Raw genomic sequence first — 26,018 nt, 5'->3', positions numbered from 1 at the left:
GTGTCAGAGGTGAATTTGGTTCTCTATGATTGCTGACTGTGATAAAAAAATATCACCTCAGTTTTGCAGATCAGATCCTACGTTCGACTACACATCGCAACTTCAACTGTCCCTGCGCCGGCTGTCTATTTGTATTTCTGGAAAAAGCTCAACACGCGATCAAGAACGTATTTTTTTATGATAAATGCTGCTGTTCTGAAATTGAAGTGGCCGAACTCGGAGTCCTTGATCAGGAACCTCTCTCCTGGTTCGACACCGAGGTCGTCCAATAAGATCTTCACATCTGGCGGAGGAACGACTTGGTCTCCGGTGGAGTAGATTGACCGTATGGGGACTGTGATGTTTGACACGTCGTACAGGACGACTGGTTTCTGCGTAAAATACGCGGGTGATGCAGGTAGTACATATAGCCAAGTGGCAAGCAGCTTGATGTCTCCCACAACAGAGCCCCTCACGAAAGAACAGTTGGTGACATGCACGCTAGGACGCTTGAGCTAGTATATGATTGCTATATTGATATATACTATATTGATTGATATATGATATGCACGCTAGTATATGATTATCGAGTTGGACTGATCTTGGTATGCAATCTTATCTGGGATATAATTAGTCAATTGATGTGCTGATGGTGAATGAAGCCCGAAACGCATGGGACGTTTTCTCGGCATTAAAATGTCGCGTGCACGCAGTGGCCTTGCACGCGCGGCGAAGAAACGTCTGCGAGATTACAACCCGAAACGCATGGGACGTGTACAGAGCGAATGCCGTGAACCACTGTTGCCATACTCGTCGGCCACGAACGTTTGTGAGATTATGAGAATGTGTACTGCTGTCGTTTTCTACGGTTTCTGCGTTGATTCGGTCCAGATATCGTTGAAATGTAGGAGTAAACTTAACGTGGTGGATATTGTTTCAAAAATTTGTGCGAGTGACTTATACACAACTTTGTCTGTCACACACGTGGCCATCGCTCTGTCCAGCCTTCGGAAGACTCGCCCATGCGTGCAAACATCTGTAGACCACAGACTCCGGCGTACGCTCTCCACGCGCGGTGGTCTCCATGCGTTTCGGCCTTGAGTTTGGCGACCATAGTGTGGAGACCAATATCGAGGGAAGTGTATCTTCTTAACTGAGACATACATCCTTTCTTTAAGGTCATATACGCAAGCTTACTTTTTACGCAGAGGGAAAGTATCGCCTGTAAGTAACATACAATAAACTTAACGTAAAAGTATTCAGCAGAACCTAAGGGTGCTCATGGCATATCTTTAGTGGCACGGCGCAGTAGCGTCATGCTTCCAATAAGCGTGAACAGAAACGAAGCTTTGTTCAAATCAAATTGAAGTGGAACCAATAACTCGCATTACTCATGAAGAATTAGCGCTTAGTCAAGATGTGTAGCTGCACATGCGACACTATATCCTTTGTGATACTCACAAAACAGCCGGTATACGGTGCGGGGAAGTTGAATGAGTTCAGTAGGAACATGCCGGATTTCCTAACCCCCCCCCCCCCCCATTAATATTCATTTGCTGTCATATTTCTGCAGCGTCTCGCGATAATCCGGTACACGTTAAGCCAACAAACAGTAAGTTCCTTATCCGAGCTTGGATTTAAAGCTGGCTCGGATTTAGGTATAAAGTCTAAAGCAGAAGTCAGATTTAACGGAATGCGAAAAACACCTACGCATTCTTTGGCTTTCGGCTTGATTATGCTGCAGTCATAACTTTGGAATCGATGCACTTTCCCGATCTGCAAAAACATATATATAATTTTTCAACACAATTCATTGTCTACACGCGGGAGACAAAAAAGGAAAAAAAAAGGAAAGAGACATTGTGGTCAGTATGGGAATCACACATTTGCGGCTTTATTCAGACCCCCATACTTTGCGAGCGGATAACAAAAATACGTTACTGGTCAACAACAACTTTATTTTGAGATGATGAATGGTGAGATCCATCGCCAGGGGTCGTGTACGTGTACGCTGTACATAATTTAAATATAAGATCTTTGTCAGGAACATCACATTTTGCATATATTTGCCCCCGTGATATTTGTTTACGCATTTATTTTTAAAGCAACAACAAATTACCCGCTGGTATCGACAAATGAAAGTCCGCTTTCTCTGCGAAATTTGAGGCAATCACTAACGCAAGTAACAGTAACTTCCCTTTTACCCCCAGGAGCATAAATTTTCTTGAACTGCTGATCAGGACGGTAAGTAATTGTTCTGAGGCTGCAAAACACAAACAGACAAACGCGACAAAATCCTCAAGGTGTCTAGGAACATGGAAGATTGAGGTATGGCAGCCGTTGAAAAATCCGTGCAACGGCAAGAATCGAACTCGCGGCTCCTGATCACTGGTCCAGTGCGCTAACGATTACACCACACTGGGACGGCTTACCGACGGCTTGCAAAGGGTTCTCGATCAGGACAGCGTAACAGTCACCACATAGTTTCCACCTGTTTACCAGATGCCGCAGCCTCATTCTGTCTGCCTGTGTGTGTGTGTGTGTGTGTGTGAGAGAGAGAGAGAGAGAGGAGAAACACATTGTAGGAGAATGTGAAGAGATAGAGTGCGTGCCCTGTTCGTTGAATCATTCCCCTTGGGAAGTCGTTCGCAAGCCGTGCCAGTGTGACGTATTGGTGAGCGCATTTGGCTACAGTAACGTAATCAAGATCTGTTTCAGTCCTGCAGCGGTCTGGCTTGTTCGACGGCTGCCATATTTCAATCTCTCTGGTTGCCGCTTCTGTTTTTGTTTTGTTTTGTTTTTTCGATAACGCCGATTTAAATTGATACTTTTTGGTACTTATTTGAATACCGTACTGACTGAGCCAGTTGAACTACACATATATTTGAACAACTATACGCATATTTCTCTCTGTGTTGCCGCTCAGCAACGAAAACACGAGAAAAATAAGTTACGTGAAAAGTATAACACTGACCTGATAGTAGTGAATCAAGTTCAACATTGATGTCCCCGCCGGTATTTGACACATGTAAACCGGTGTTCTCGTCTGGAACACAAAATAAAAAAGAAAACATGAACAGTCAGAGGTCCATGCAGAGGAGCCCGAGATGTTATCGCCACTGGAAAATGTGTTACGCTCGTGAGGTGCTCGGGCATGTGAGAACATGATTCTTCTTCCTGTTTCAAGGCATCTGTACTAATATTTTGAAACAGGTGCGATGCGTTTCATCATACGGAGAAGTACACGATTTAACTACGCTAGGGACGGAATGACCTAGACTTCACTGGGAGAGATCCCTATGGAGCACCCGGTGCGGTGTACCCCGGAAAGACACCTTGTGAGTCGCGCGCCCTCCACTCCGTGGGCCAACTTAAAGGGACGGTCGCATGCGTTCCAGTCAGTTTCGAAACTATGGCGTCATTTAATTTCTCGCGGACCGTACACCACGGTATCCAAAATCCCACGCGAAATACTGGTGCAGTTTCACATTTTATTTGACGCAATACATGACTACAGCAGAGAGACGGATGTTGAGAGAAGTGCCGGAATTTCCTCTCTGGAAAAATGAGAAAACGTCATTCTGCAACCGGTCAATAGTGGCACGCATTTGAGAAATTTAATGCCGCGGCTCTGCGGGCGTCTCATAGAGTTATGGGGCCTCTGGACGGCGCCTTTCCTGCTCCGCGCACCCTTTCAGGGAGCAGTCTAGAGGCCCACAACTTTTTTTCTGTTTTTGGTCAGTATGGAATGTTAGGCGGCCGAAAACAGTTTTCCCACAATTAGTGCAACAGTAGCTAAATTGGGACGCCTGCAATAGCTCCCCGAACCTCCCGCGCGCGATACACCCTCCTTCGCCTTCACGATAGGCACGTGATGAGCGCCACCACACACGTCACTATGTGACGCAAGTGGTGAGGACGCTCCTCATTGGACTTGGGATCACATGATCGAGGGGAGCAACATCGCCCAGGCCGGAGCGTCTGCTACCGCTTGGGAGACGCCATGCGTTCTCCGGCTTCGTGATGTCCGAAACGGAGGGTTTGAAGGCTGTCAACGACACAACCACGATTTTTTGGGACCGCAGGCACCGCGGGAAGAACGAGTGGTGCAGCCCGAAATTAACTGCGTTTGTACAGCAAAAACCCCGTGCTTCTCGACAGTGTGCAGCCTGTCCGATAGTTTTCACCGCGCAGTTGGTTCAGTGGCTAACAGGTGGCGCCACAATACCGCATCCACAATACAGCTTAGCAATAGCTTTCTGCTGCTGTGAATTCTGAGATTGCACAGAAGCCACGGATATATTACTCTTGTGATCGTAATCTTATTTTCTCAGGCTGCGTATATGCTTCTTCTTTTAAAGAAAACGTGATATAAATCATATAAATAATATAAATCAACAAGAAGCAGCTAGCAATGTTCGTAGCAGACGGTTTTTCCTACGAACGAATGAGGGGCTCTCTACCACGAACGTCACACTAGAGTGGGTGTGGTCTGCAGTTGGAGCGCTCCGGCCTGTCACCGCGGCAGCGATTTTCCAGATTAATTGCACCGTGGTGATACAACTTTGGACAGAAACATTTTGTGGGAATGCTTTTCACATACTGGTTTACAAGATGACAGCAGTTTTGGGCCATGTTAGATACCACTTTAACGCTCCTTTAAGTCCTCCGCTTACGGAGTGACGTCACGCTGCTGGAGCTTCTGCAACAGCGGAGGCAGTGAGCGATCTTCAAAATTCGTTTAGTTAATATCTAAGCGCTTTTCGAAATAAAAAATAGCCAGGTAGACTGTTGGCCGGTGCCGAACATAGTGGTATCTGCTTCATAGATGGGTTTCCGGAAGCGACCGTCCCTTTAAGGTTATATCCCTGTGAGGTTCTTTATGCCTGTACGCGGCTGCGCCGCAATGACTAGAGTACAGGATCCGTTGCTTTTGAAACTCACATTTGGCACTCTGGCAGTGCATTCTGCCTGTAGGTGACTAACGTGCGACGTATCGCATCACAAATGAGACACAGTAAATTATATTTCGAAGGTGTACTTCAAACTCTAGTTGTTCAGCGCACGCCATCGGCAGCACTCCGTGACGTTGACCTTCCCGCGTAGCGTATGGCGACCATGAACGGGAAAGAAATAAGCGACTGTGGAGAACAATTCTGTTCTTTGCATGTTCTAAGATTTTATGGCTTGACGTATCAGTCAAAGCGTTTTCATTTGTGCACATATTTCATTAGCATGTAGGCAGTGGCGTAGCCAAAGAGAGGGGGGGGGGGGGGGCAAGGGGGCTCGAGCACACCTCAGGCCACCGGTCGACACACGCAAATTGTGCAAATTCGAGGAGAAAAAATAATATACAGGGTGTTTCCCCTAACGTGATAAAAAATTCTAACTGGCGACGTACTCGCCGGAGGATTGTGGGACTTTCGGCAATTACCTTCTGCGAACTGTTGCCACCATTCAGGAAGGCTTTGGACAATTTTTAATTGAGGGAAATTTAGTTTTTTCAATTGAACTGTGAAAATTGTCGCGCGAACCTCACTTTTTTTTACAGAAATATGAAGTCCTACGCGGCTAACCACAGACCCAACAAACACTATGCACAGTACCGCAACAAAAAGATCTGTAAAAATTCGGTTTTAGCCCCGCCCGCTTGAGTTGTGGGGAGAGAAGGAAGTGTTCCCGCCTCTTTTTTTACCTTTCTTTTCTCCGCTTTGACCTTGATGCTGGTGACGTCCGACTTATCACAAAGAAAACAAAATAACCGTCTTATCACAAAGAAGGCAAATCAAATGAAGGCGGGGACACTTCTTCTTCTAGCACATTTGGGGTACGCTTCTTTGCGAAAATCCAGCAGGCGGGGCTAAAGCGTAAATTTACTTTTTTTTTTTGCGACTATTTATGTTGCGATCTGCGCGTAGTCTTTGTTGGGTCTGCGGTTATCCGTGGAGGACTTCATGCCTCTGGAAAAGTAGTCAGGTTTTTTCCCGCAATTAAAAGTTGTCCAAAGCCTTCCTGAATAGTGACAAAAGTTTCCAGAAGATAATTGCCGAAAGTCCCGCACTCCTCAAGCGAGTACTTCGCCAGTTAGAAATTTTTATCACCTTAGGGTGGCGTTGGGGGTGGGGGAGGATGACTGTGTTTTTATAACAAGCCCCCTCCCCTCCCCCCTACTTTGCAGATCTAGCTACGCCACTGGATACAGGACAGTGAGGACAAAGCGTGAAATGAAATCCCCACCCTGTTACGTTCATTCCGTCTCATGCATTTAGTCCCGAAATGAAGTAATAGCTCTCGACATGCATTTATCCCTAAAAGACGATTTTACGCATAGTTTTCCATAGCGTGTGTTCTCTTGCGTTACTATGAATAATTCTACAGTCCGTAAGCGAGGTCATGCAGCGCTCATGCCATGGTCATGTTCCCGAACAGTACATATGCACGTGCTGTCAACGAAGGTGTCAACAAAAGATATGCTGTACAGCCCCTCGAAATCTATAAAACCGCTGCTCCTGGCACATACAGCCGTTTTACTGATGTAGTAGGTTACCTTGTTCACATATTTGCTCTCAAAATTCAGTGCTACTTCCTCGAAATATTGGCAGAGAGCACTAGCAGGTTGCTGACACGCCATCGCCATGAACTTGTCTGATGGAGTGTTTTTTGCAAGCGCTTCTCGCACACCCGCTGTGTAGAGTACCTCCTGGAAAAAGACATCAGACATGTGTTGGACAGTACCACAGTTGCATTCAACGCAGCTTCATTTGCATAAAGGAGGAGTTGGGTTACACCTTTCGCATGCAAATGGTACGGAAGAAGCGGAAGAAGATGTCCAGGGGGAAGGTTGCGCTTTCTCTGTGTCTATTGGTGTGCAATCAGTTTTTTCCTTTTTTTTGAGAGAGAGATATGGTTTAATAGACGGCGAGTCCTTTCACCATCACCACAGCCACCACCATCGTGGTTGAATAGATTGCACCGTGTCACGGATGGGAGGTCTGATGTTGGCGCGACGCGTCTTGCACTTCTATGTTAGCCATGGTAAAAGACGGTTTCTGAGCTCTGGGTCGCGTGATGACAATCATCAGGGAGACGGAGAGACGGGAGATACGGAGATGGACATGTCGTTCCCTAAGGGAATGAGGGCGTACTCTTGCGGTCTGCCCTACGGGATGGTACACCTAATGATCCGTTCACCACGACCACACAGAAGGAACGGAGCCGAGCTTGTGTCATACCCATATTATTGCGATCGGTATCTAGAAAATATTCCTCCTGGAAGGTGAATGCAGTCGCCAGTGACATACGGCTTAGCCCGACAACAATTCCCAGCAAACCAGATACATCCAGCAAATGTCCGTAGATATCTCGCCCGGGACGTTTGGATATCCACTGGAGTTTGCCAGAGATCCGCTCTACATCCATGCAACATCCCAGCGACTAGCATTTCTGCCCTGTTTGTAGATCCACTAAAAGTCCCTGTGACGTCTGTCACGAATATTTGGATATATACGGGAGATTACGAATATATATACATATTTTGCTTTTAAAAATTTGGTCCATGAGATATTTAGTGTTTGTAGAGTGCGTAGAGACCACTGCAACTGTGTACCGGCAAAGAATATTTATTGTGTGTTTCAACCAGACTTGTGCGTAATGCGTTACTAGTAATTGCGTTACTTGTAATCAATTACTTTTTGAGTAATTTTTCGAGTAATCAGTTACTTTACTGTCAAAGTAATTTTTCCAGTAATCAGTTACTTTTCTGAGTAATCGATTACTCAGTAATTGATTACTTTTCCAGCAGAGATTAATTCATCTTCTAGATATTCTGTCCCAGTCATGTCCCTCGTGCCGTTAGCCTTTGTTGGGCCGCCGTTCTACCATAGCAAGCGGAGGTCATTGTAATACCAGGAATTTCAGGGTATCTCTCCCCAATGTCTTCCTACACCAGTGAGGTGGTACCTTTGTGGTAGCTTTGGTGGTTCAGTGAGTCATGGGGAAGTTCCACGCAATGCTCTTCCACAATTGGAACAACGTCTTCCCGGGAGATAAATACACTAGACATACAGATCTACTTGACCTAGGCGTTTTTTTTTTTAAATTATTTCAGCTGTTCTGCTGTTGAACCTTTCTTCTTCTTTTCTAAGGCACACAAAGACGGGTATAATTTGCCTGAATGCAGAGTAACGACCAGAGTAACGCGTTACTTTTCTGCTCGTTACTCAAATACATTTGGAGTCGAGTAATTGGTAACGGTAATCAATTACTTTTTTCGTTGAAGTAACGGTAATCAATTACATTTTTCGAGTAACGGGTACAAGTCCGGTTTTAACCTGCTCACAATGTGAACTTTTTGGTACCTTGTACTTCACGGGTTATTGTACAGCCTACGTGCAGAAACTCAGGAATCCTCCGAGATAACATATATCTGTAAGGTCCACCCCGACTATATGCTAATACATGTGCATGTGCAGCATCCTGTACACTCACGCAGTACTATACAGGGTGGTCCACCAACCATGATAGAAATTCATAGTAAAAAACGTAGGCCCCGGAGTAGGCGGTCAAGAGATTTTTTTCTGCGAATAACTTTTGTTACATATTGGTAACATTTTTATTTCATTTCAATTGACGGAAAGTTAATTTCTTGAATTGAACTCCGATATTTTGCAAAGCAACCTAACTTTTTTTTTTCGGAAATGGGTTCCCCGTGGTCATTTTACTCAGTATAGCTCATAATCCCACTCGTAATGCAATGCCAATTGCCGAAATAAATTCGCCGAAAATCCCTGGAAATGAGCCCTTGGCTCCGCCTCTTTTTTGACGGCTCGCAGTTTGAGCGCAAAGTTGCGAAGAAAGGAGGTTACACTGACACGCCACACGAGGGGGGGGGAAGGGTTACAAGCCGCGTCGGGTGGCATCATTTTTGATAAGATAGCTCTGATTTCCGCACTCACCGCGCGTGTTTGTTCAGTGGGTAAGGCTTATAACCCTTTCCCCCCTTGTGTGGCGTGTCAATGTAACCTCCTTTCTTCGCAGCTTTTTACCTAACAAATTGCCCTCATTGACACGTCTGCAGGAATGCACACTAACTTGTTTGGCAGCAAATGCAGTTAAATAACCGTTTGTAGCAAACCGGTACAGTTGATTGGAGTAACTGAGCCGATTTCTCCAGGAATTAGCATAGTGGAAGTTTTTCCACCTGCATTTGCATTAATTTAGATCACGTTTCTTACCCGATTTTTATCCTCCCAATTTAGGAAAATGATTTCTCCAAAACTTCACGCTCTACTCATGACGCTGTGTACCACGTCGACACACATTGCCATGTGCAGTGTGAAATTTACCCCACAATGTATGCTAATATACGCTAGTGTAGTGGAGCCCTGACATACGACATTAGAGGACGATATGCAGCATCAGTTATTGGTCATAGAATGTATATTAAATGAAATTACAGCGATGTACGAGTTTTTATTTTATTTGCTTGTGTTGTCTTGCTGCGTTTTTTTAGCTGTTTGTGATTTGCAACACAAAGGTTCTCAGTGACAAGTAAGGATTGCGCCTTCAACATCATGTTATTTAAATATGTGACAACTGTTGACAGTTGTTAAAAAGCATGCGTCATTGGAGCACATCAAAACATGCTGCAAAAGACAGCTTTGTTATGCAAAGCTGTCAGAGCTTCATCCGCCATGCACTGGTCTCGTACTATTCTCCAAAAGCAGTTTCTAAATCTGTACAGTGCACCAAAATGTGTTTTGTGATGACATGAACCTGGGATGTCCAGTGGATGTTGAAAGAACGTTGCAATGTCTGGGATGTTAGCGACCTAATTTGGACCAAGCTATGGATAGCTCACAGATATCCGGTGGACGTTGAGACGTCTGAGACATCTGCCATTTGTTTTGGATATCACCAGGACGTTTGTGGTTTGCTGGGAAGCCCGACAGCTGTTCGCTCGGAAGCGGCACTCCAAAATCTTTTATCACCGGTGTAGCTGGGATTCCAGTCAACACCGAAGTTGCATGCGAGGGAGGTGAGATAGGTTGTTGTGTCCCCAGAGAATATTTGAATGGCGATTTCGTACTCTATCTCAAGAATGCCGGAGAGCATCAGCTGTAGGAGGCATATCGTGCAATGACCGTGATATTTTTACGGAACTACGCAGAGACATACTGACCGCCGATCCCACGATCCAACTTCCAGATCCGGTTCTTGTTCCAGTACAGTCCAGCATGCTCGGTATACCTCGAGAGGACAGATTCTCTGTGTATGCGTGCGAGGTTGCGTGTTGGACAGCAGGAAAATCACAAATTGTCATTTAGCGCCGCTTGCAGCTGGCATTGAAAAAAAAAAAAGAAAATCTCGAGATACCTCACTTAAGTTGAGATTGATCGTTCGCCAGAAAAATGCGTTGAAGTCCCGCACGTGATGACCTCCCATTTGTGGGTGGAGGTTCAAAGAAGCGTCAGCATGTATGTTCCCATCGATAACCGAGCGTGCTCACCAAGTAGGATGTTCGATGGACTTCCACATAAAAAGCATCTTGACGACAAGGCGAAGCGATGAATTTCCACTTACAAGACAGCTTTCGGTATCTGGATGGCGTTGAGGTCACTGCTCTCTTCTTCCATTTGTTCGGTTCTTTGGTTATAAGTAGATCCTGAGGTTATAGGGTTTAACCCGGTTCTTCCTCTGATTGAAGGTTGCCTCTTTAGGGGGTTTCAAACCCGGCAAATTGCCCTGACTGAGACATCTGTAGGAATGCACACTAACTTGTTTGGCAACAAATGTAGTACATCACCGTTTTGTACCAAACCAGTACAGTTCATTTGAGTAACTGAGCCCGAATTCGCCCAGAATTTAGCATACTGGAAGTTTTTTGATGCGAATTCGCATGAATTTAGAGCACATGTTTAATCCCCCCTCCCCTCGAATTTAGTAAAACATATTTCCCGAAAACCCCAGGCTCTAGTTATAAGGTTATGAGAGGGGCTGACCAAGCGGGTGACGGTGCTGTATAGTCTTCCTGTCATCTACAGTACTGCCCCAGGCAAACCTTTTATTTTCTTCGTCATTGCCTTTGGGTTCCAAAAGTGACCGAGACACGGCAGGTTCTGGTGAAGCTCGAGCTGATTTCTGACCAGGAGGTCAACATAGGTTCACTCTCAGATGCTTCATCGTACCCGTGGCCTCGCACTAGTGGACACCGTGCATTGCTTCCGTATCTATTGATCCAGCTGTTGCTCTCCGGATGTGATGAGATATCTCTCGTCAGGAAAGCTACGTCGATTCATAGAATGCGACTGGCCGTCGCATTTACTGCTCACCGGTTACAGATGAACCATCCAGACTGTCGCCACTGTGACGGTTTGGAAAATCCAGAGCACCCCCTTCTCCTTTGCCTCCTACCAACCTCTCCGGAGTTCACTTACATCGTCTCTAAGCCAGACCCAAAACTCTCGACTCTCACCCTGTTCCTATGACGAAATTGCTTGGTTCATGGTGAAATCGAGCACCCCAACGCTGTGAGCTAGATACGTCATGATATTTTCACCACATTACATAAACAACGTGTCACAGTATCGCCTGTGGAAATGAGGCATCCCAATCGTCATCATCAAATGCAATTTTTGTTATTTGTGTTGTTGCAGGCTTCGTTCAGCATGCGCTCCAATCTGTGGACAATTTCAGTGTCCGTGACTATTTTTTTCGTATTCTACCCTCTGGGACTCTTTAACAGGAAATGACATGTAAACAAGGGCTGCAGGGTTATGCGTTACGTGCATTCTATAATGAGCAAGTTTATAAACCAGTTTCTCATGACGTGTGGCTTTGGATCTCGTCTTGAAACCTTTGTTTCTTTCGATGTGTCTTGTGTGTGTAAGGGGGCATGTTTAGGATTGGGTGGACTAGCCAGGCTAAGGCCAGGTAGGTATACCTCTGTGGTGGCCCGCGGACGGCCGACGAAATCACCAAGCTACGGATACGCGCCACCAGAAGAAGCTTCGGTTCTACCGGCACCGTCCTAGCGTGAGGCCACGGACATCTGCACGCTGGGACATTCCATAACCGCCGCTCAGGACTCGTGCGGAGGAAGACCACTCCTTCTACATCTCAAAATCAAGTTGAAGCGGTAAATGAGGAAATTAAAGGTAAACAATAAAGTACGCGTGATCAACTAGCGTGCGAGAAAATATTTCGAGCCGATGGTCACTGTTCTGTTCCCTTAGGGTTCACTGCTTAAATGTCTGCTCGCAATTTGCCAATAAGTCCCGTGCGACTAAGAAATGTCATTAGCTTTGCTGTCACGCCACCGTGTTCTGAATAGAGGTCAGTAAGATCGGTAGGGGAAAGTTAGTCTGGACCCCAGCCGAACTAGGCGATGTCCCACGGGAGGTCTTGTATCTTTGGTAACTGGTAAGGAGTTATAGCATGTTGGCTCCTGCGTTGCAGGTAGAACAAATCGGAGAGCCCATTTGGCATAGTTTGAACATGGCGGAGTAATATTAAGACGCAACCGATGGAGAACAGGATCTTTCCTCCTAAGTACGTGTCCTGTGATAATGTAGCACACGCCGCTCATAGCCACAGTTGCTTCGCGGTTCTAACACGGAATTTAGTTCAATTTAATGTAGTACATAGGTGGCTCAATGGGCAGCAGGATGCTGTTCGATGTAGTAGCGTCCTTCATAAGAAGTCTGGAGCTATCGGTAAAGACACAACGTATTTTCAGTGGGCAGGCGGAGGTTGCATGGTGACCGCCTGTAACCGGTACAGAATCACAGGGTCGTCTTGCCGCTGCATCAGCGCGGATATTTCCATGGAGCATGACATGACACCTGACCAATTGAATCCACATATTGTTGCCTGGGGATTGGAGGTGGTGGTTTATGTCAATGATCATGGAACGTACATCGCTTATTACTGCGGTAGCATACGATCTCTAAGGATTATTTGCTGTCCGTGAGGACCGTCCAGACCTGGGCGATGGATCAGCAAGAAATATAGGAAGAAGATCTCAGCTTTCGCAAGCGAGGTTTCGCGGGGAAGCCTAAATGTATGCTCAAGGTCCTCATGTGGGACCATAAGTCCAATTGACAGCATGTGGCCTGGCCAGATGAACAGATGTAGCTTCTAACGGTTTTTATCTTCACAAATAATGCTCCAAAGATAGAGAATACACCATATACTTACCGTTACTTCTAAGCCCACTGCGAAGGCGACCCTCAGAGACGGGAGTCTCACATGCTTGAAGACATACAAGGGTGTCATGATTACCGCCGCTTTGACCTGCGTATGCCAGGTTATCTCTTGTTCATGCACGCACGTTGATTGAAAGTGACGCTAACTATAAGTAGCTACGTACATCTGTACATATTTATATGCGCATTTTTGTAGAGTAGGCAAAAAGAGAGCTCACGAACAGGTGACGCTTCCTTGCAGCATGACAAGCTGGAGGTGATTTCAATACTTCATGTGAGTAGTGAAATTATGGCATGTGAATTTTCAGATTCAGGTACTGTCAAAGTGATTAATTTCGCGGTTTTAATAATTCACGAATTTGTTTGGAAGCGCGTTTCGGGAATATTTCGTAGGGCGTTCATTTCCCGAATTCGTGTAGAAGTGGAAATCGCGGAATCGGGCAGATCGAAGTATGATGACATTGCCGACATGTACAAGATACTCCAAAAACATTTAAAAATGATACTAAATACTAAAGGTAGAACGTAATTAAGGTTAGGTATAACACACCATGATGAAAGTAATTAAGACAGAGTAGCAAATACTTTACACATCATTTAAAATACAAAATTAAGATTCTCGAGTGCCCTTAGCCTTAAAGGTACTGTAAAGCAGTAGACAAGCATGATATGCCGGTGATGTGACTAGAGACTTTGTTGCTTCTAAATACCATATGCGGAACCATACGACCGACAACGCGCTATAAATATTTTTAATTTGCCATGAAAGTTGCGGCGTAGTGGAGCGGTGCGACGCCTGGTGTCAAACAACTCCCTGTACAGCGGGCAGCACTGAAAATTGGTATTACACACTATGACATCGGAACTTCGTTATTTTAGTAACCATATTATTAGTTTTCCTGTTTACCTATGCATTCTGAAACCCCTGTTGACAGTTTAACCTGTTAACCCCTGTTTTTGCGAAGTAATCCAGTGCTGGCCGCTGTTCGATGGGGGCTCTCCCTACTTCTCTGCTGCGCCTGCGCGCTCCTTTTGTTCGCGGCCTCTTTCGAACGAACAAACTCTCTCTGTGAACCTCTGTAAACAAAGAAGTCCCGACGCTGTCTGGCTTCTTGAACGTCTGACACATTTTTTTCAACGGCTCAGCATTTCACTTCAGTTCGCTTATCCGTTTATCCTCAGATGTGGATCGTTGTGTGGATTGCAGGGGCGGATTTTATGGTGGATTGTGGTGGATTGTTATGTCGGGCCCAGTGTTATACGCATGCAATGTGGTTGCCGCCGTATGTGTCAGAGGTACGGATTCATTTCGAATACCTAGTACAGTGTTGCCCGTAATATTTAATTGTAATTTTCTAATTAACTGCACCGTCTATTGGAATGAAACTTGCACAATTTTTGTCCTGGTGGCTGCGACTATCGAATAGCCACACTAAATGACATTTGATCGGTGCTGCTTTACAGTACCTTTAAGGCAGACTCGTGAAGGCCATCTCTCGGTCTGAGCATAAAATTTATTGCGTTTCAAAATGTTCATCTGGCAATTCCCCCTTTTTCTCAGGAAAACGTTGTCCGCAGTGCTGAACAGCCGTTCTACGGGTGCACAGGAAGGCACCGCGTTATATGCTAAAAAGAGCAAGACAGTCAGCTGTGGCCGCTGACCAACCTGGCAAGACCCGCTGTCACCAAACACTACACCCCCAATGAACTATACCCAGATACCACACTCTTCCCAGTAGAGGCGTCCCAGAATAAAGCGAGCTTCAAAGCCGGATCTCGGTGCAAATGAACAGATAGGTACAAATAAGAAAACTCCGAGTTACCCTGGAATAGTACATCTTCCACAGGACCAGGCTTAGAGAAAGGTCAGTGTCGGGGTCAAAACGAAAGAATTGTGAAAACTCTGTCCAAGCAAGCAAGGTAATGAAAACACGAGGCAGAGACAGGTTGACAAGGAGGTCCAAAGAAGTAATTATTGTATTGAATAGAAAATACCACACAAATGTGTTTCAAATTGAGTAGAAAGGCATCCAAGGAAAAATACTGAGTAAGATACCAAAATATCGAAAACAGTATTTAAAATAGAGTATTTTAAATATTGTACTCTAAATGCGTACAAGTCTGGTTCTAGCACACCACTGCCCGTACCCGGTAGCACAGGGACCTGGTTGGCTACCGCGTCTGCCACACCCAATCAACAGACGAGATTCTAAGTCACGCACGCTGTCATTGGTTCCGTTATGTACGGCAAATTGACGATGACGTTGTCAATGGTATACTAAAACTTGCTAATACCGGGATCGGGTAAACACCTTTTGGTTTCTGAAACAATATAGTAGCTGCAGGTAGATCCGTCCTCATACCGGAAACACATAACTAATAGTGAATGCATCTGTTCTGTGCAGCCTATTCAGGCCTATTATTTTGGAAAAAGAAAAGCACCATGACATCGACACCGACCTTTTGGTTGTATTGTGGGAGCGAGGACGCCATGATGAGGAACGCAGAGACTCCTTGTGATATCCCAACGTAAAGTAGATCCTCCTGTGCAGTCTCTTCGAGGACGTAGTCGATTATTTCAGGCAAATCAATGAGGCCATGCTCGTCGACTCTTTAACAGAATGTATAGAAATGTTATGAGTGCTATTGTATGCGTTGTCCAAAGGAGAAAAACCTTCAGTTCGGGGGCCGCGGGCCGACATTTCGAACAGAGTTTGTTCTTCTACTGGAACTGATTGGAATATCGACGGCCCTTATACTGTGATTTGATTTTACATTTCGACAGGAACCATGGAGAATAATCTGGAGTATTCTTGATATTCCCAAGCACTATTTTCGTGCTAAGTTCTACTTTCAAGTTCACAACCCAGTCAGTAACCTTATGATGTTACCTGACAGCAAGTTTCAGTGATCATTGTAGAGCAGGGCAGCTCACGCTGCGTTGGTTGTGCGTGTTACACATTGTCGTTTCAGTGCAAAGTTTCGTCGGTGGTACAGTTCTGGACAAAAGTTTACGGAACACGCTCTGGCGCATTCCTTCCTCAGAGTGACACGCTAGCAGCGATTGGGACCGTACGGACTTACAGACATGTGTCGAGGTAACCCAGTCACCTGCTTGCAAGTCCGCCACGGTACCATTCGGTGCTAGCATACCACTCTGAGGGAGGAATGCGTCGGAGCGTATTTCATAAACTTTTCTCCAGCACTGTACCAAAACTACCTGCTCTGGCGGACGAGTTGTAAAACGCCAAAAGCTAAGGTAATGCGGGCACTATTGAAGGAAGATTGTGGAAGTGCTGGTGAAGCTTTTTTTCAACACTATTCACAGTTCCACCCAGCCACCAAGATCTGGAGGACAATGCGGTCACTGACAGAGGCACCCCGCACCGGAATCTGTATGATGTCTTGACTATCTTTCAATGTGTGGGTGAGACCAACACTCAGGACCCATTTCTACGTAGTAACGACACCCGCATATCGTGGCTTTGTTCAGGACTTCAGCTTTGAAAGTTATCAATGCAGGCATGATCCACGCTAGTTGTTGTGGAGCCTGACTTCACAAAATTTTAGTTGAGCCAAAGACAGCGTTGAAGCTCGTGACCAGCTCGCATGGCTGAGTGGTTAGGGTGCGGGCCATGTCACGTCGAGGCTGGGACTGGGTTCGAATGACGGTGCCGGCTGTGCTCTATTGTGTTTTTCCGGGATTTTTCTCAGACGCTGACAGATATATGACGGCACAGTTTCATAAAAAAGTCAGCCCAGGACGTGATGTTGGTCACCTCGGAGGCCGACAGCGGCGAGCTATTTCACAAGCACCACCGCCACCGTTGAAGCTCGTGAATGAGTGCTCATCGCAAGAGTCCTTGACGGAAACCTTGACGAAAGGTTAGCCCATGCTCTACTTCACCAGTATCATACATCTTGGCAACAGGGCTGTCTATCGCGTAACTGGATATCTAGAGGACGGTTGTTCCCGTCCTTAAACCTGGCAAATCTTCAAATGCCCTATCGCCTTTCGCGCTGTAAATTTTGACAAGCTGCATGAGAAAACTGGAGGGGAGAATGGTCCTGGACCTCTCCACTGATTGCTCGGGGCAGGGAAGGTGCAGCGAGGAAAGAATGTCTCAGGCCTCAGCAAATGGCTGGACATCCATCTGGACATCTGGAGTCATCTGGACATCAAGTACTCTCGTGCGACTCTGTTTTGTAAGTTTGCGCCTTGCACGTCTTCCGAACGTTTGGTGTATTCGGTCGACTGTGGCGTTTCTGGGCAACGCTATGATGTGTACATGAGAATTTGTAAATCGACCTGAATATTCTTGTCATATCCAGAGTTGCAAAGGACCTTTTCATGCATCCTGACAGTCCTGACAGACGGTACGCGTACATACGCATGACAGACGGTACACCCTGACCGACGGTACGCGCGAAAGTATGAACCACGAAATTACAGTTTCGCGTACATGTCTGTACTCGGAAACTTTTCACTCATTTCTACTGTCCCGCTCGTTGGTGGTAGCTAAGATCGTGCTGAAGACGGGGGAGGTGGTGGGTTCGAATCCTACCACCGGCTGTACTGTCTGAGATTTTCCCGGTTTTCGCTGGGTTTTCCGAAGACTTTCCAGAGTAATGTCGGCATAGTTCCACTGAAGTCGGCCCAGGACGCATACTAACTCCCTTGTCCCACTCCTTCCTGCTGTCCTCACTCCACCTGTCCACATCTGTACGCCGCTCATAGCCACAGTTGCTTGGCGGTGCTAACACGGAATTAAAAAAAAACTAATTTCTACTCACGTGAAGTCCCAAAAATCTTGGCTTTCCTGAAACGTGGAGTTAACATGGCGTTTACCATAGAGTGTGCTTCCCCTATAATTGACCAGCCACACATCATAGCAGTTATCAGCCAGGAAGAAACCTAAGAAGAAGAGTGACAGGATTATTTGTTAGCTGAGAAAGTCGTTTCGCAGTCAGATTAGAAAAAGAAATACACGTTTGATGGTATTGACGCTGAACACGTAGTAAAGGGCAAACAGAACAAGATCTCTTTCTAGTAGTAGGTGGTTTTGAACGTACCAGCACCGTGTTGAACGTACCTGTTCTACACATTCCTCTGCAGCACAGTAGGGATACCGCTACAGTTTGATTTAGTAGCGGGTAAGCTATTTCCGCTACAAATTACGGTAGCGTCTTTTAGGTAGTCCTTTTCTGCGCTGCTGCTACGTAACGGAAAAGTTCACACATTTTGTATAGAACGCAGAACCTGTCACATAGCAAAGAAAAAAACGCGAGACACGGGTGGCGAAAATGTTTTTAATTATGCCCTTGCATTTCTAATTCCTGCACTCCTCTTCGACTTCAATTATTCCCATTAGCTGAACCACATCCGATACAATGATGAATGGCGTAGTTACCTGTTAATATTTCAGAACTGACAGGTAGGTAGGTAGGTAAGAAAGAGAAGAATAATAAGAAAAATAAACTTGCAGAATGTTGTGTTTTCCCTTTATGTTCTGCGTCAGGGTAACGCAAATATGTCGGAAACACAATAAAACATTTCTTTTGTCATTGCATTCCATAGGTGGTACTGCCGGCTTTCCTTTCCGGTATTTATGGTGTGGGAGAAGCATCTCGGGCTGCAAAACTATAGCAACTGATATAGGTGGTTCCGTACGTTTCCGGCCCGAGGTAGAAAATGCGCGCGAATTTGAAAATGAGATTAAGGATGCGTGGCGCCATCTGTTGGAGGACCGGAGCACCACCCTCAACCCTCTCCATGCTTTTGTCGGTTGGAGAGCGGCATTTCAAACAGCCAGGGTGCACTCTTCAGTTAAAATGGAAAAAATCGAGTACCGCGCTGTGATAAAACTCTTGACAAAAGAGGGACTTTCGCCTAGGGAAATTAAAGCGCGACTGGACAACGTGTACAAGGAAGCCCCTCCGTCGTACACAACGGTAAAAGACTGGGCCAAGCAGTTTCGACTGGGGCGAGAGTCCATTGAAGATGATCCACATGATGGTCGTCTACTGGAAGTGATGACACAAGGAAATTTGTCTCTTGTCGAGGAGGAAGTGCTGGGCGACAGGCGTCTGAAGGTGAAGGAACTCTCAGAAAGGCTGGGGCTTTCCAAAACAACCGTTTTTCGCATCATCGGCGAGGGCCGTCACATGAAAAAGGTCAGTGCGAGATGGGTGCCACGACTTTTCTCGTCAGTTCAAAAGCAACAGCGCGTCGTCTGTGCCAAAGAGTTTTTGGAGCTCTGTCAAGAGAACGAAGAAGAAATATTGAAGTCAATTGTCACAGGGGATGAGACTATGGCGCTCTACTGTGATCCCCTTTCGAAAAAGGAGTCGATGGAATGGCGCAAACCAGGAGAAACATCCCCAGGAAAAGCCAAGGTCACACAATCCACAAAGAAGATCATGGCAACAATATTTTGGGATTGTCACGGGATCCTCCTCATGGACTTCAAAGAGAGGAACACCACAGTGAATGCGACTTATTATGCTTCACTCCTGCACCGACTGCGAGACGCCATCAAGGAAAAGAGGCGCGGCAGGTTCAGTCGAGGTGTCCGGTTGCTCCAGGACAATGCCCCTGTCCACACGGCTTCTGTTGCCAAGGCTGCACTGAAGGAGTGCGGCTTCGAAGAAATCCACCACCCACCCTACAGTCCAGACTTGGCACCGAGTGATTACTTCCTGTTCTCAAACTTGAAGAGGGATCTCAGAGGACGGAGATATCAAAACGATAGTGAGGTCAGAGTTGTACGTAACTCGTTACAAGTAACTCGTTACCCAGTAACCAGTTACTTTTTTCGGTAACGAAGTAACGACCTAGTTACTTTTCTAAAAATTGTAACTAATAACGTATTCAGTTACAAAATTCGGTAACTCGTTACTCACGTTACTCGTTCCTTTCCTTCGTTTACGCTCGGCTTCAACATGGACGACATGGTCAGTTAGTATGGGGAAATTCCCGAAATCTCGTATGCTTCTAACACGAGGTGACCTGACCTGGATGTTCAGCTCCTCGAAGCCTCTGGCCGACGGTCATTCTTTTGTTGAGCCCTAAGGTGACCGGCATGACGAATGCCGCAACACTTCCCGGTCGTGTCATTGACCATGAAAGCATTCTTGGAAAAATACCCTGGCTTTGTTTGTGGGCGTGGTTATCTCCCAGCAGCTGCCAATGGATATACTAGAGTAACTAAGTTCGCCGAAACTGTGATCCTGAGATGGCATTGTCATTGTCTGCTGATTCGCCGTGTTGTTGTAAAGTGGGTCCACCTGCCGTGGACCACGAAATCCCGGTTTATCATATGCAGTTCGCGCGTGTCATTGGCCTAGCAGCGTATCCCGGGAAGAAACCTTAGTCCCTGTATTTTCACTCCCACCTCCACACTTGTGGGCTCCAGTGAGGATCACTCGTTGGAGTGTGGCCTTGGATGGACGAGACGATCAGGGTGAAGGCGGCAAAAGGTGACGGGAATGTAGCATTTTAGTGTCTTCTTTGTATTCCAAACTAAAATGACCGAGTGCATCCCACTCGTCGTATTCGAATTTGGAGAAGTGTGCTGAGGTAAGCGCCTTCAATATTTTAGTTAGCTGTAGCAGTTACCGTATCGATGATTATACGTTAAAGGCATTGCTTTCCACGAATCAATCGAATACCTCGTGGAGCCAATGCCGTGTTGTGAGGAGGTAGCCCGAGAACCTTGGCTGATTTGATGGCTTACAAGGGCTTGGGGGGGGGGGGGGGCGGGGGGGCGGTTATGTTTACTACAAGAAAGGAAAGGTTAGCCATGCAAAGAGCCAGCTTATAGAACGGATTGTACACGTTGGTGTAACATTCATCAGTTTACATAAACGCACAATATCACGCTGACGTCATGTAGCCTCCTAACAGTGGTGCCAAAATAAGGGAATAAAAGCAGCTGCTGACCCTGAATTCACAGAACAAAAAAAGAAGGAATGTCAGCCTCGCTACTAATCAGGCGCATCCAACACATGCATCAAACAAAGGTGGCTGTGTTTGATGCAACCATGCCTTTCCACAGCAATTTTTCAGTCTTGATACAGAGGGTCTCTCGAGCAAACGCACCAAAAATAACCGATGTCCATTTCGAGTACCTACTATACTTCAAAGCGAATCCCATGGAAATTGTCGGACCAAATGAAGCACTTGTCAATTTTGACATGGTTGTGGCTCTATAATAGCGTGGTAACGTAAAAGTAACTCGTTACTATCGAGTAACGGGAACGCGTTCCTTTTGTTACTTTGGTAACGGGTAACGTATTTAGTTCCTTTTTTCCATGGTAACGAGTAACGGTATTTAGTTCCTTTTTTTGGGTAACGTGTACAAGTCTGAGTGAGGTGCAAGAGGCAGTTTTCCAGCATTTTGCGGACAAAACTTCGGACTATTTTTTCAAGGGTATAAGAATGCTGGTTAAAAGGTGTCAAAAGTGCATCGAATTTAAGGGTGACTATGTTGAAAAGTGATACACTTGTTTCGTCTCTATGACTATTAAAAGTTGGTCGGGCCGGAAACTTATGGAACCACCCGCGTATGTTCCCGAACGCGACCCAGTAATTCTCTCACATGAAGTGTGCGACACTGCTGGTATGTGTGCCGTCCTAAATGTAGAAACAAGATTCGTCGTAAGCGCACTAGTGAGAGTGTACCAAGGTGATCACTTGCTTTTCGGCTAACTTTAAAGCAGTTAATTGTTTTATAGTATTAGACATTTTTAGGGAAAGGTCACACGGCATTTTTTCTACAACCAAGCCAGACAGCCTCATGATAGTGCTACACACATCGAAAGGTACTAATTCACTGAAAAGAAGAAAATCAAAACCTGGAATTTGAGTTGGACGGACTAAAAATAATACGAAGAAAAGTAAACCTATTAAACAGGTTCTCGTAGGAAAACACATGGAAAAAGAAGTCGGAGCTGTCGCATAGCTGAGAGAACGGAGGCAGGGGTGGACAACAACAATGCTACTATGAAAAATAAGAGCAGGCTGTGACCTAATCATAAAAACTAATAATAGTTTCGCAAACACTTTTCCGTATTTCTGTTATACTATGCATGAATAAATGTATTGGCTTGTAATACAAGACAATCCATGAAGTAAAGACCATCCAGCGTTAAAGAAATTAACAACACATTGAATTATTCAATCGCCATTCGCGACACACTCAAAGGACTTCAATGGGCGAGTCACCCTAACTGAAAACCTGGAAACGTTTCCTGCGTCATCATTCTTCTTGAGGACAATGCCCGCTCCATGCTGCTGTGCTCAGCAACCCACACCTTGTTGGCTAGTTTTCGGTGAGAGTTTTTGATCATCCTACCCTAGAGCCTGGACATTGTTCCGAGCCATTTTCACTGTTTTCCTAAGCTGAAACAGTTCCTTGGTGGAAAACGTTTTAGAGGTAACGAGTTGCAGCTTGCAGTCAACAATTGCCTAAATGGCGGTAGACGACTACAAAAGTTGACTTTAAAGGAGCAGTCTAGAGGCCCACAACTTTGTTTCTGTTTTTGGTCAGTATGGAATGTTAGGCGGCCGAAAACAGTTTTCCCGCAATTAGTGCAACCGTAGCGAAATTGGGACGCCTGCAATAGCTCCACGAACCTCCCGTGCGCGAAACACCCTCCTCGCCTTCACGATAGGCACGTGATGAGCGCCACCACGCGCGTCACTATGTGACGCAAGTGGTGAGGACGCTCCTCATTGGACCTGGGATCGCATGATCGAGGTAAGCAACATCGCGCAGGCCGGAGCGTCTGCTAGCGCTTCGGAGACGCCATGCGTTCTCCGGCTACGTGATGTCCGAAACGGAGGGTTTGAAGGCTGTCCATGACACAACCACGATTTTTTGGGACCGCAGACACCACGGGAAGAACGAGTGGTGCAGCTCGAAATTAACTACGCTTGTACAGCGAAAACCCCGTGCTTCGCGACAGTGTGCAGCCTGTCCGACCGTTTTCACCGCGCAGTTGGTTCAGTGGCTAACAGGTGGCGCCACAATACCGCCGCCATCGCTTGCTTTCTGCTACTGTGAATCCTGAGATTGCACAGAAGCCACGGATATATTACTCTTGTGATCGTAATCTTATTTTCTCAGGCTGCATATATGTTTTTTTTTGTTTGTTTTTTAGAAAACGGGATATAAATCATATAAAGAACAGAAGTCAACAAGAAACAGCTCGCAATGTTCGTAGCAGACGGTTTTTCCTACGAACGAATGAGGGGCTCTCTACCACCAACGTCACAGTAGAGTGTGTGTGGTCTGCAGTTGGAGCGCTCTGGCCTGTCACCGCGGCAGCGATTTTCCAAATTAATTGCACCGTGGTGAAACAACTTTGGACATAAATATTTTGTGGGAATGCTTTTCACATACTGCTTTACAAGATGGCAGCAGTTTTTGGCCATGTTAGGTACCACTTTAATGCTCCTTTAAAGCTCGTGAGCAGATATGATAAATGATTACGAAGGAGGCGATTATGCGGTGGCTCAGTCGGTAGCGTGTTCGCTTCTGATCCCGAGATCGCCGGTACGAACCCGGTCGAGGACGTCAGCAGCTTGGTGGCAGGGTACAAGTTGCTTAGACACGCCGTCTTCCGCGAGGAACGTTAAATACAGGGTGTCGTGTGATGAGCTTTCATCGCACGTTAAAGAACCCTCTGGTGTGCAAAAGCAATCCACAGACCGACCGCTGTGGCGTCGCTCATGATCTCAGCTGTCTCGCGACGTAAACCCCCATTATTATTATTATTAATAATAAAATGTAGTTGGTTCATTTGTAACGCTACACGGTCTCTACTTTCTGGACTAACAAAATTTGGGCTTACAAGACCGTGAAATGCTGTAGGTATCTATGCCTCTGGAATATTCAGAATCATGGATAAGCGACATGGGTAACCATGAGTATAAGACATGTTCAGACGTGGACATATGGAGAGAGAACAGCAGGAAGGGCAGGGGAGATGGGGTTGGTGTGCTTCCTGGGCCGGCTTCAGGAGAAACTATGCCGACATTCGTCTGAAAAGCCTGCCGGAAAACCCAGGGAAAACCGTACACAGCACAGCTCAGCCGAGGATTCTTCGAACCTCCGACCTCGTAGTCTTCCGCACGACCTTGGCTAGCATCAACGAGAACGGACGCTTTTACTTACTCGGCCGTGCCGCTGGCCGCTCAGTGCCTCCACTGCGCCTCAAACGTGACGTCGTCCACGTCGTTTCGCCACACGAGCGTCGCGTAGTCACAGCGCAGGCGGTGCGCTGCGAGGCATTCGCGCAAGCATAGAGTTCGCAGATGTGCCGGAGATGCTGCTGCGAGAGATGCAGACGCGATGAAGTGAGGAACGAAAGCGGCGTACGACAAAGCGTGCCGCCATTACACTCGGCCAGTAGTTCGGAAATGCGCACCAAAGAGTACAGCGACTTCAACAGGAAGTGAACGCATTTGCAGCCTAAATTCGCGTTTCGGCACAAGGCCCATGGCAGCCTACGGTCGGGTTTGCCGTTGCAACGCACGCAAACCATGTACGACCACCAGCCGCATGACAGAGCGGGTTAAGGTGTCCAGCCCGTTGGTGGTAACTGAAGACTGGGACGTGCTAGGAGGTCCTACCACCAGCTGTGCTTGCTGGGGTGTTCTCTGTGTTTTCCGAAGACTTTCTAGACGAATGTCTGTACAGTACCCCCTGAAGTCGACCACGGACGCATATTAACCCCATGTCCACCACTTCTTCCTGTTGTCCTCTCTCCATCTGCACACAGCTGTACGCCGCTCATGGCAACAGTTACCTCGGCAGCGCTAACACGGAATAAAAAAAAAAAGTACTGTCACAGCGCAGGGACCGCTCTTCCTCCCAGGGAAAGTTAATGAATTCGTCGACAATGAGCAGAGGGAAACGCTTGAGGTTGGAATTTGTGATTCGAACGGAATACTACTCTTGTAGCAGGACAGTCTCGTACGCATGCAGCACCAATGAGTTATATGAATTCAATTACGTGTAATATATATATATATATATATATATATATATATATATATATATATATATATATAGCTGAAATGAAAATTGAAACACAGACTACGAAGGTACCTTCGTAGTCTGTGTTTCAATTTTCATTTCAGCTACATATATTCGCGGTCGTCCGAACCCCATTCACCAAGTATATATATATATATATATATAGAAGTTCAAAAAAAGACGCGGAAACAGATTTTAGGGAAGTTAAAAACACTAGTTTATTACATGGGGAGACGTTAAAAAGTAAAATGGGCAAGGGGTCGACGTTTCGACAGTGGCACTGTCTTCGTCAGGACAAAAGATGCGTAGCTGATTACACATTTCTTAAATAGGTTTGGTACATGACGTCATAATCGGTACGGGCACGCCACAGGCGTTTGTCAGTGAGTCAGATTCGGGAATATTCCAGAAGGTCAAGTCCGGGTGGTGATGTCATTCGCCGTAGGTCACTGTCCGCTTTGGGGAAAATTCCGGGCAGGGTGAGCGCTGCTTCAAACTTTGCTGAAAAAGAAAAAAAAGAAAAAAAAGAAAAGAAAAACAGAAGGGAAACGAAAAGGAGGAAAGTGTAGCTCATCTAGGCGGCCAAATTTCTTACCGTTGAAAGTGCGCCCAGATCTTCGTTAATGGTTGATTGGAATTTGTAAATGAGATAAGATTCGCGTTGTTCCCTGCACCGATCTGAGCTAAAATTTGACTGGAGAATAAAAAGTGACACGTTATTTAGTGAATGACCTGGTTGTTTGAAATGGCGAGAGACCGGGAGGTTTGGCTTTTTGGTAACGTCAGATCG

At 46.1% G+C, this 26,018-nt stretch overlaps 1 protein-coding gene across 1 annotated transcript; it reads right to left on the bottom strand.

Annotated features, from left to right (window-relative positions):
- Positions 1-125: 125 nt before the first annotated feature.
- On the bottom strand, positions 126-20,137 carry LOC135384712 (uncharacterized). Its single transcript, XM_064613900.1, has 4 exons — positions 20,088-20,137; positions 15,645-15,795; positions 6,527-6,679; positions 126-371 (listed from the first exon to the last, which is right to left on the bottom strand). Exons 1-4 carry the CDS (start codon positions 20,135-20,137, stop codon positions 126-128), a joined length of 600 nt encoding a protein of 199 aa, XP_064469970.1.
- Positions 20,138-26,018: the final 5,881 nt, after the last annotated feature.

This window comes from Ornithodoros turicata, chromosome 2, assembly GCF_037126465.1.
Source record: "Ornithodoros turicata isolate Travis chromosome 2, ASM3712646v1, whole genome shotgun sequence".
NCBI classification, from domain to species: Eukaryota; Metazoa; Arthropoda; class Arachnida; order Ixodida; family Argasidae; genus Ornithodoros; species Ornithodoros turicata.
This window is presented reverse-complemented; position numbering and strand designations above follow the sequence as displayed.

Excerpts from the sequence above, each read along its gene's own strand:
- LOC135384712 (XM_064613900.1), bottom strand. The coding sequence starts at position 20,137 with ATGTCGTCCATGTTGAAGCCGAGCGTAAACGAAGGAAAGGAACGAGTA. Across the intron at positions 15,796-20,087 it reads GAAGGAAAGGAACGAGTAAC|AGTCGACGAGCATGGCCTCA; the intron begins GTGAGTAACGAG and ends ATTCTGTTAAAG. Across the intron at positions 6,680-15,644 it reads TCCCACAATACAACCAAAAG|GAGGTACTCTACACAGCGGG; the intron begins GTCGGTGTCGAT and ends GTCTTTTTCCAG.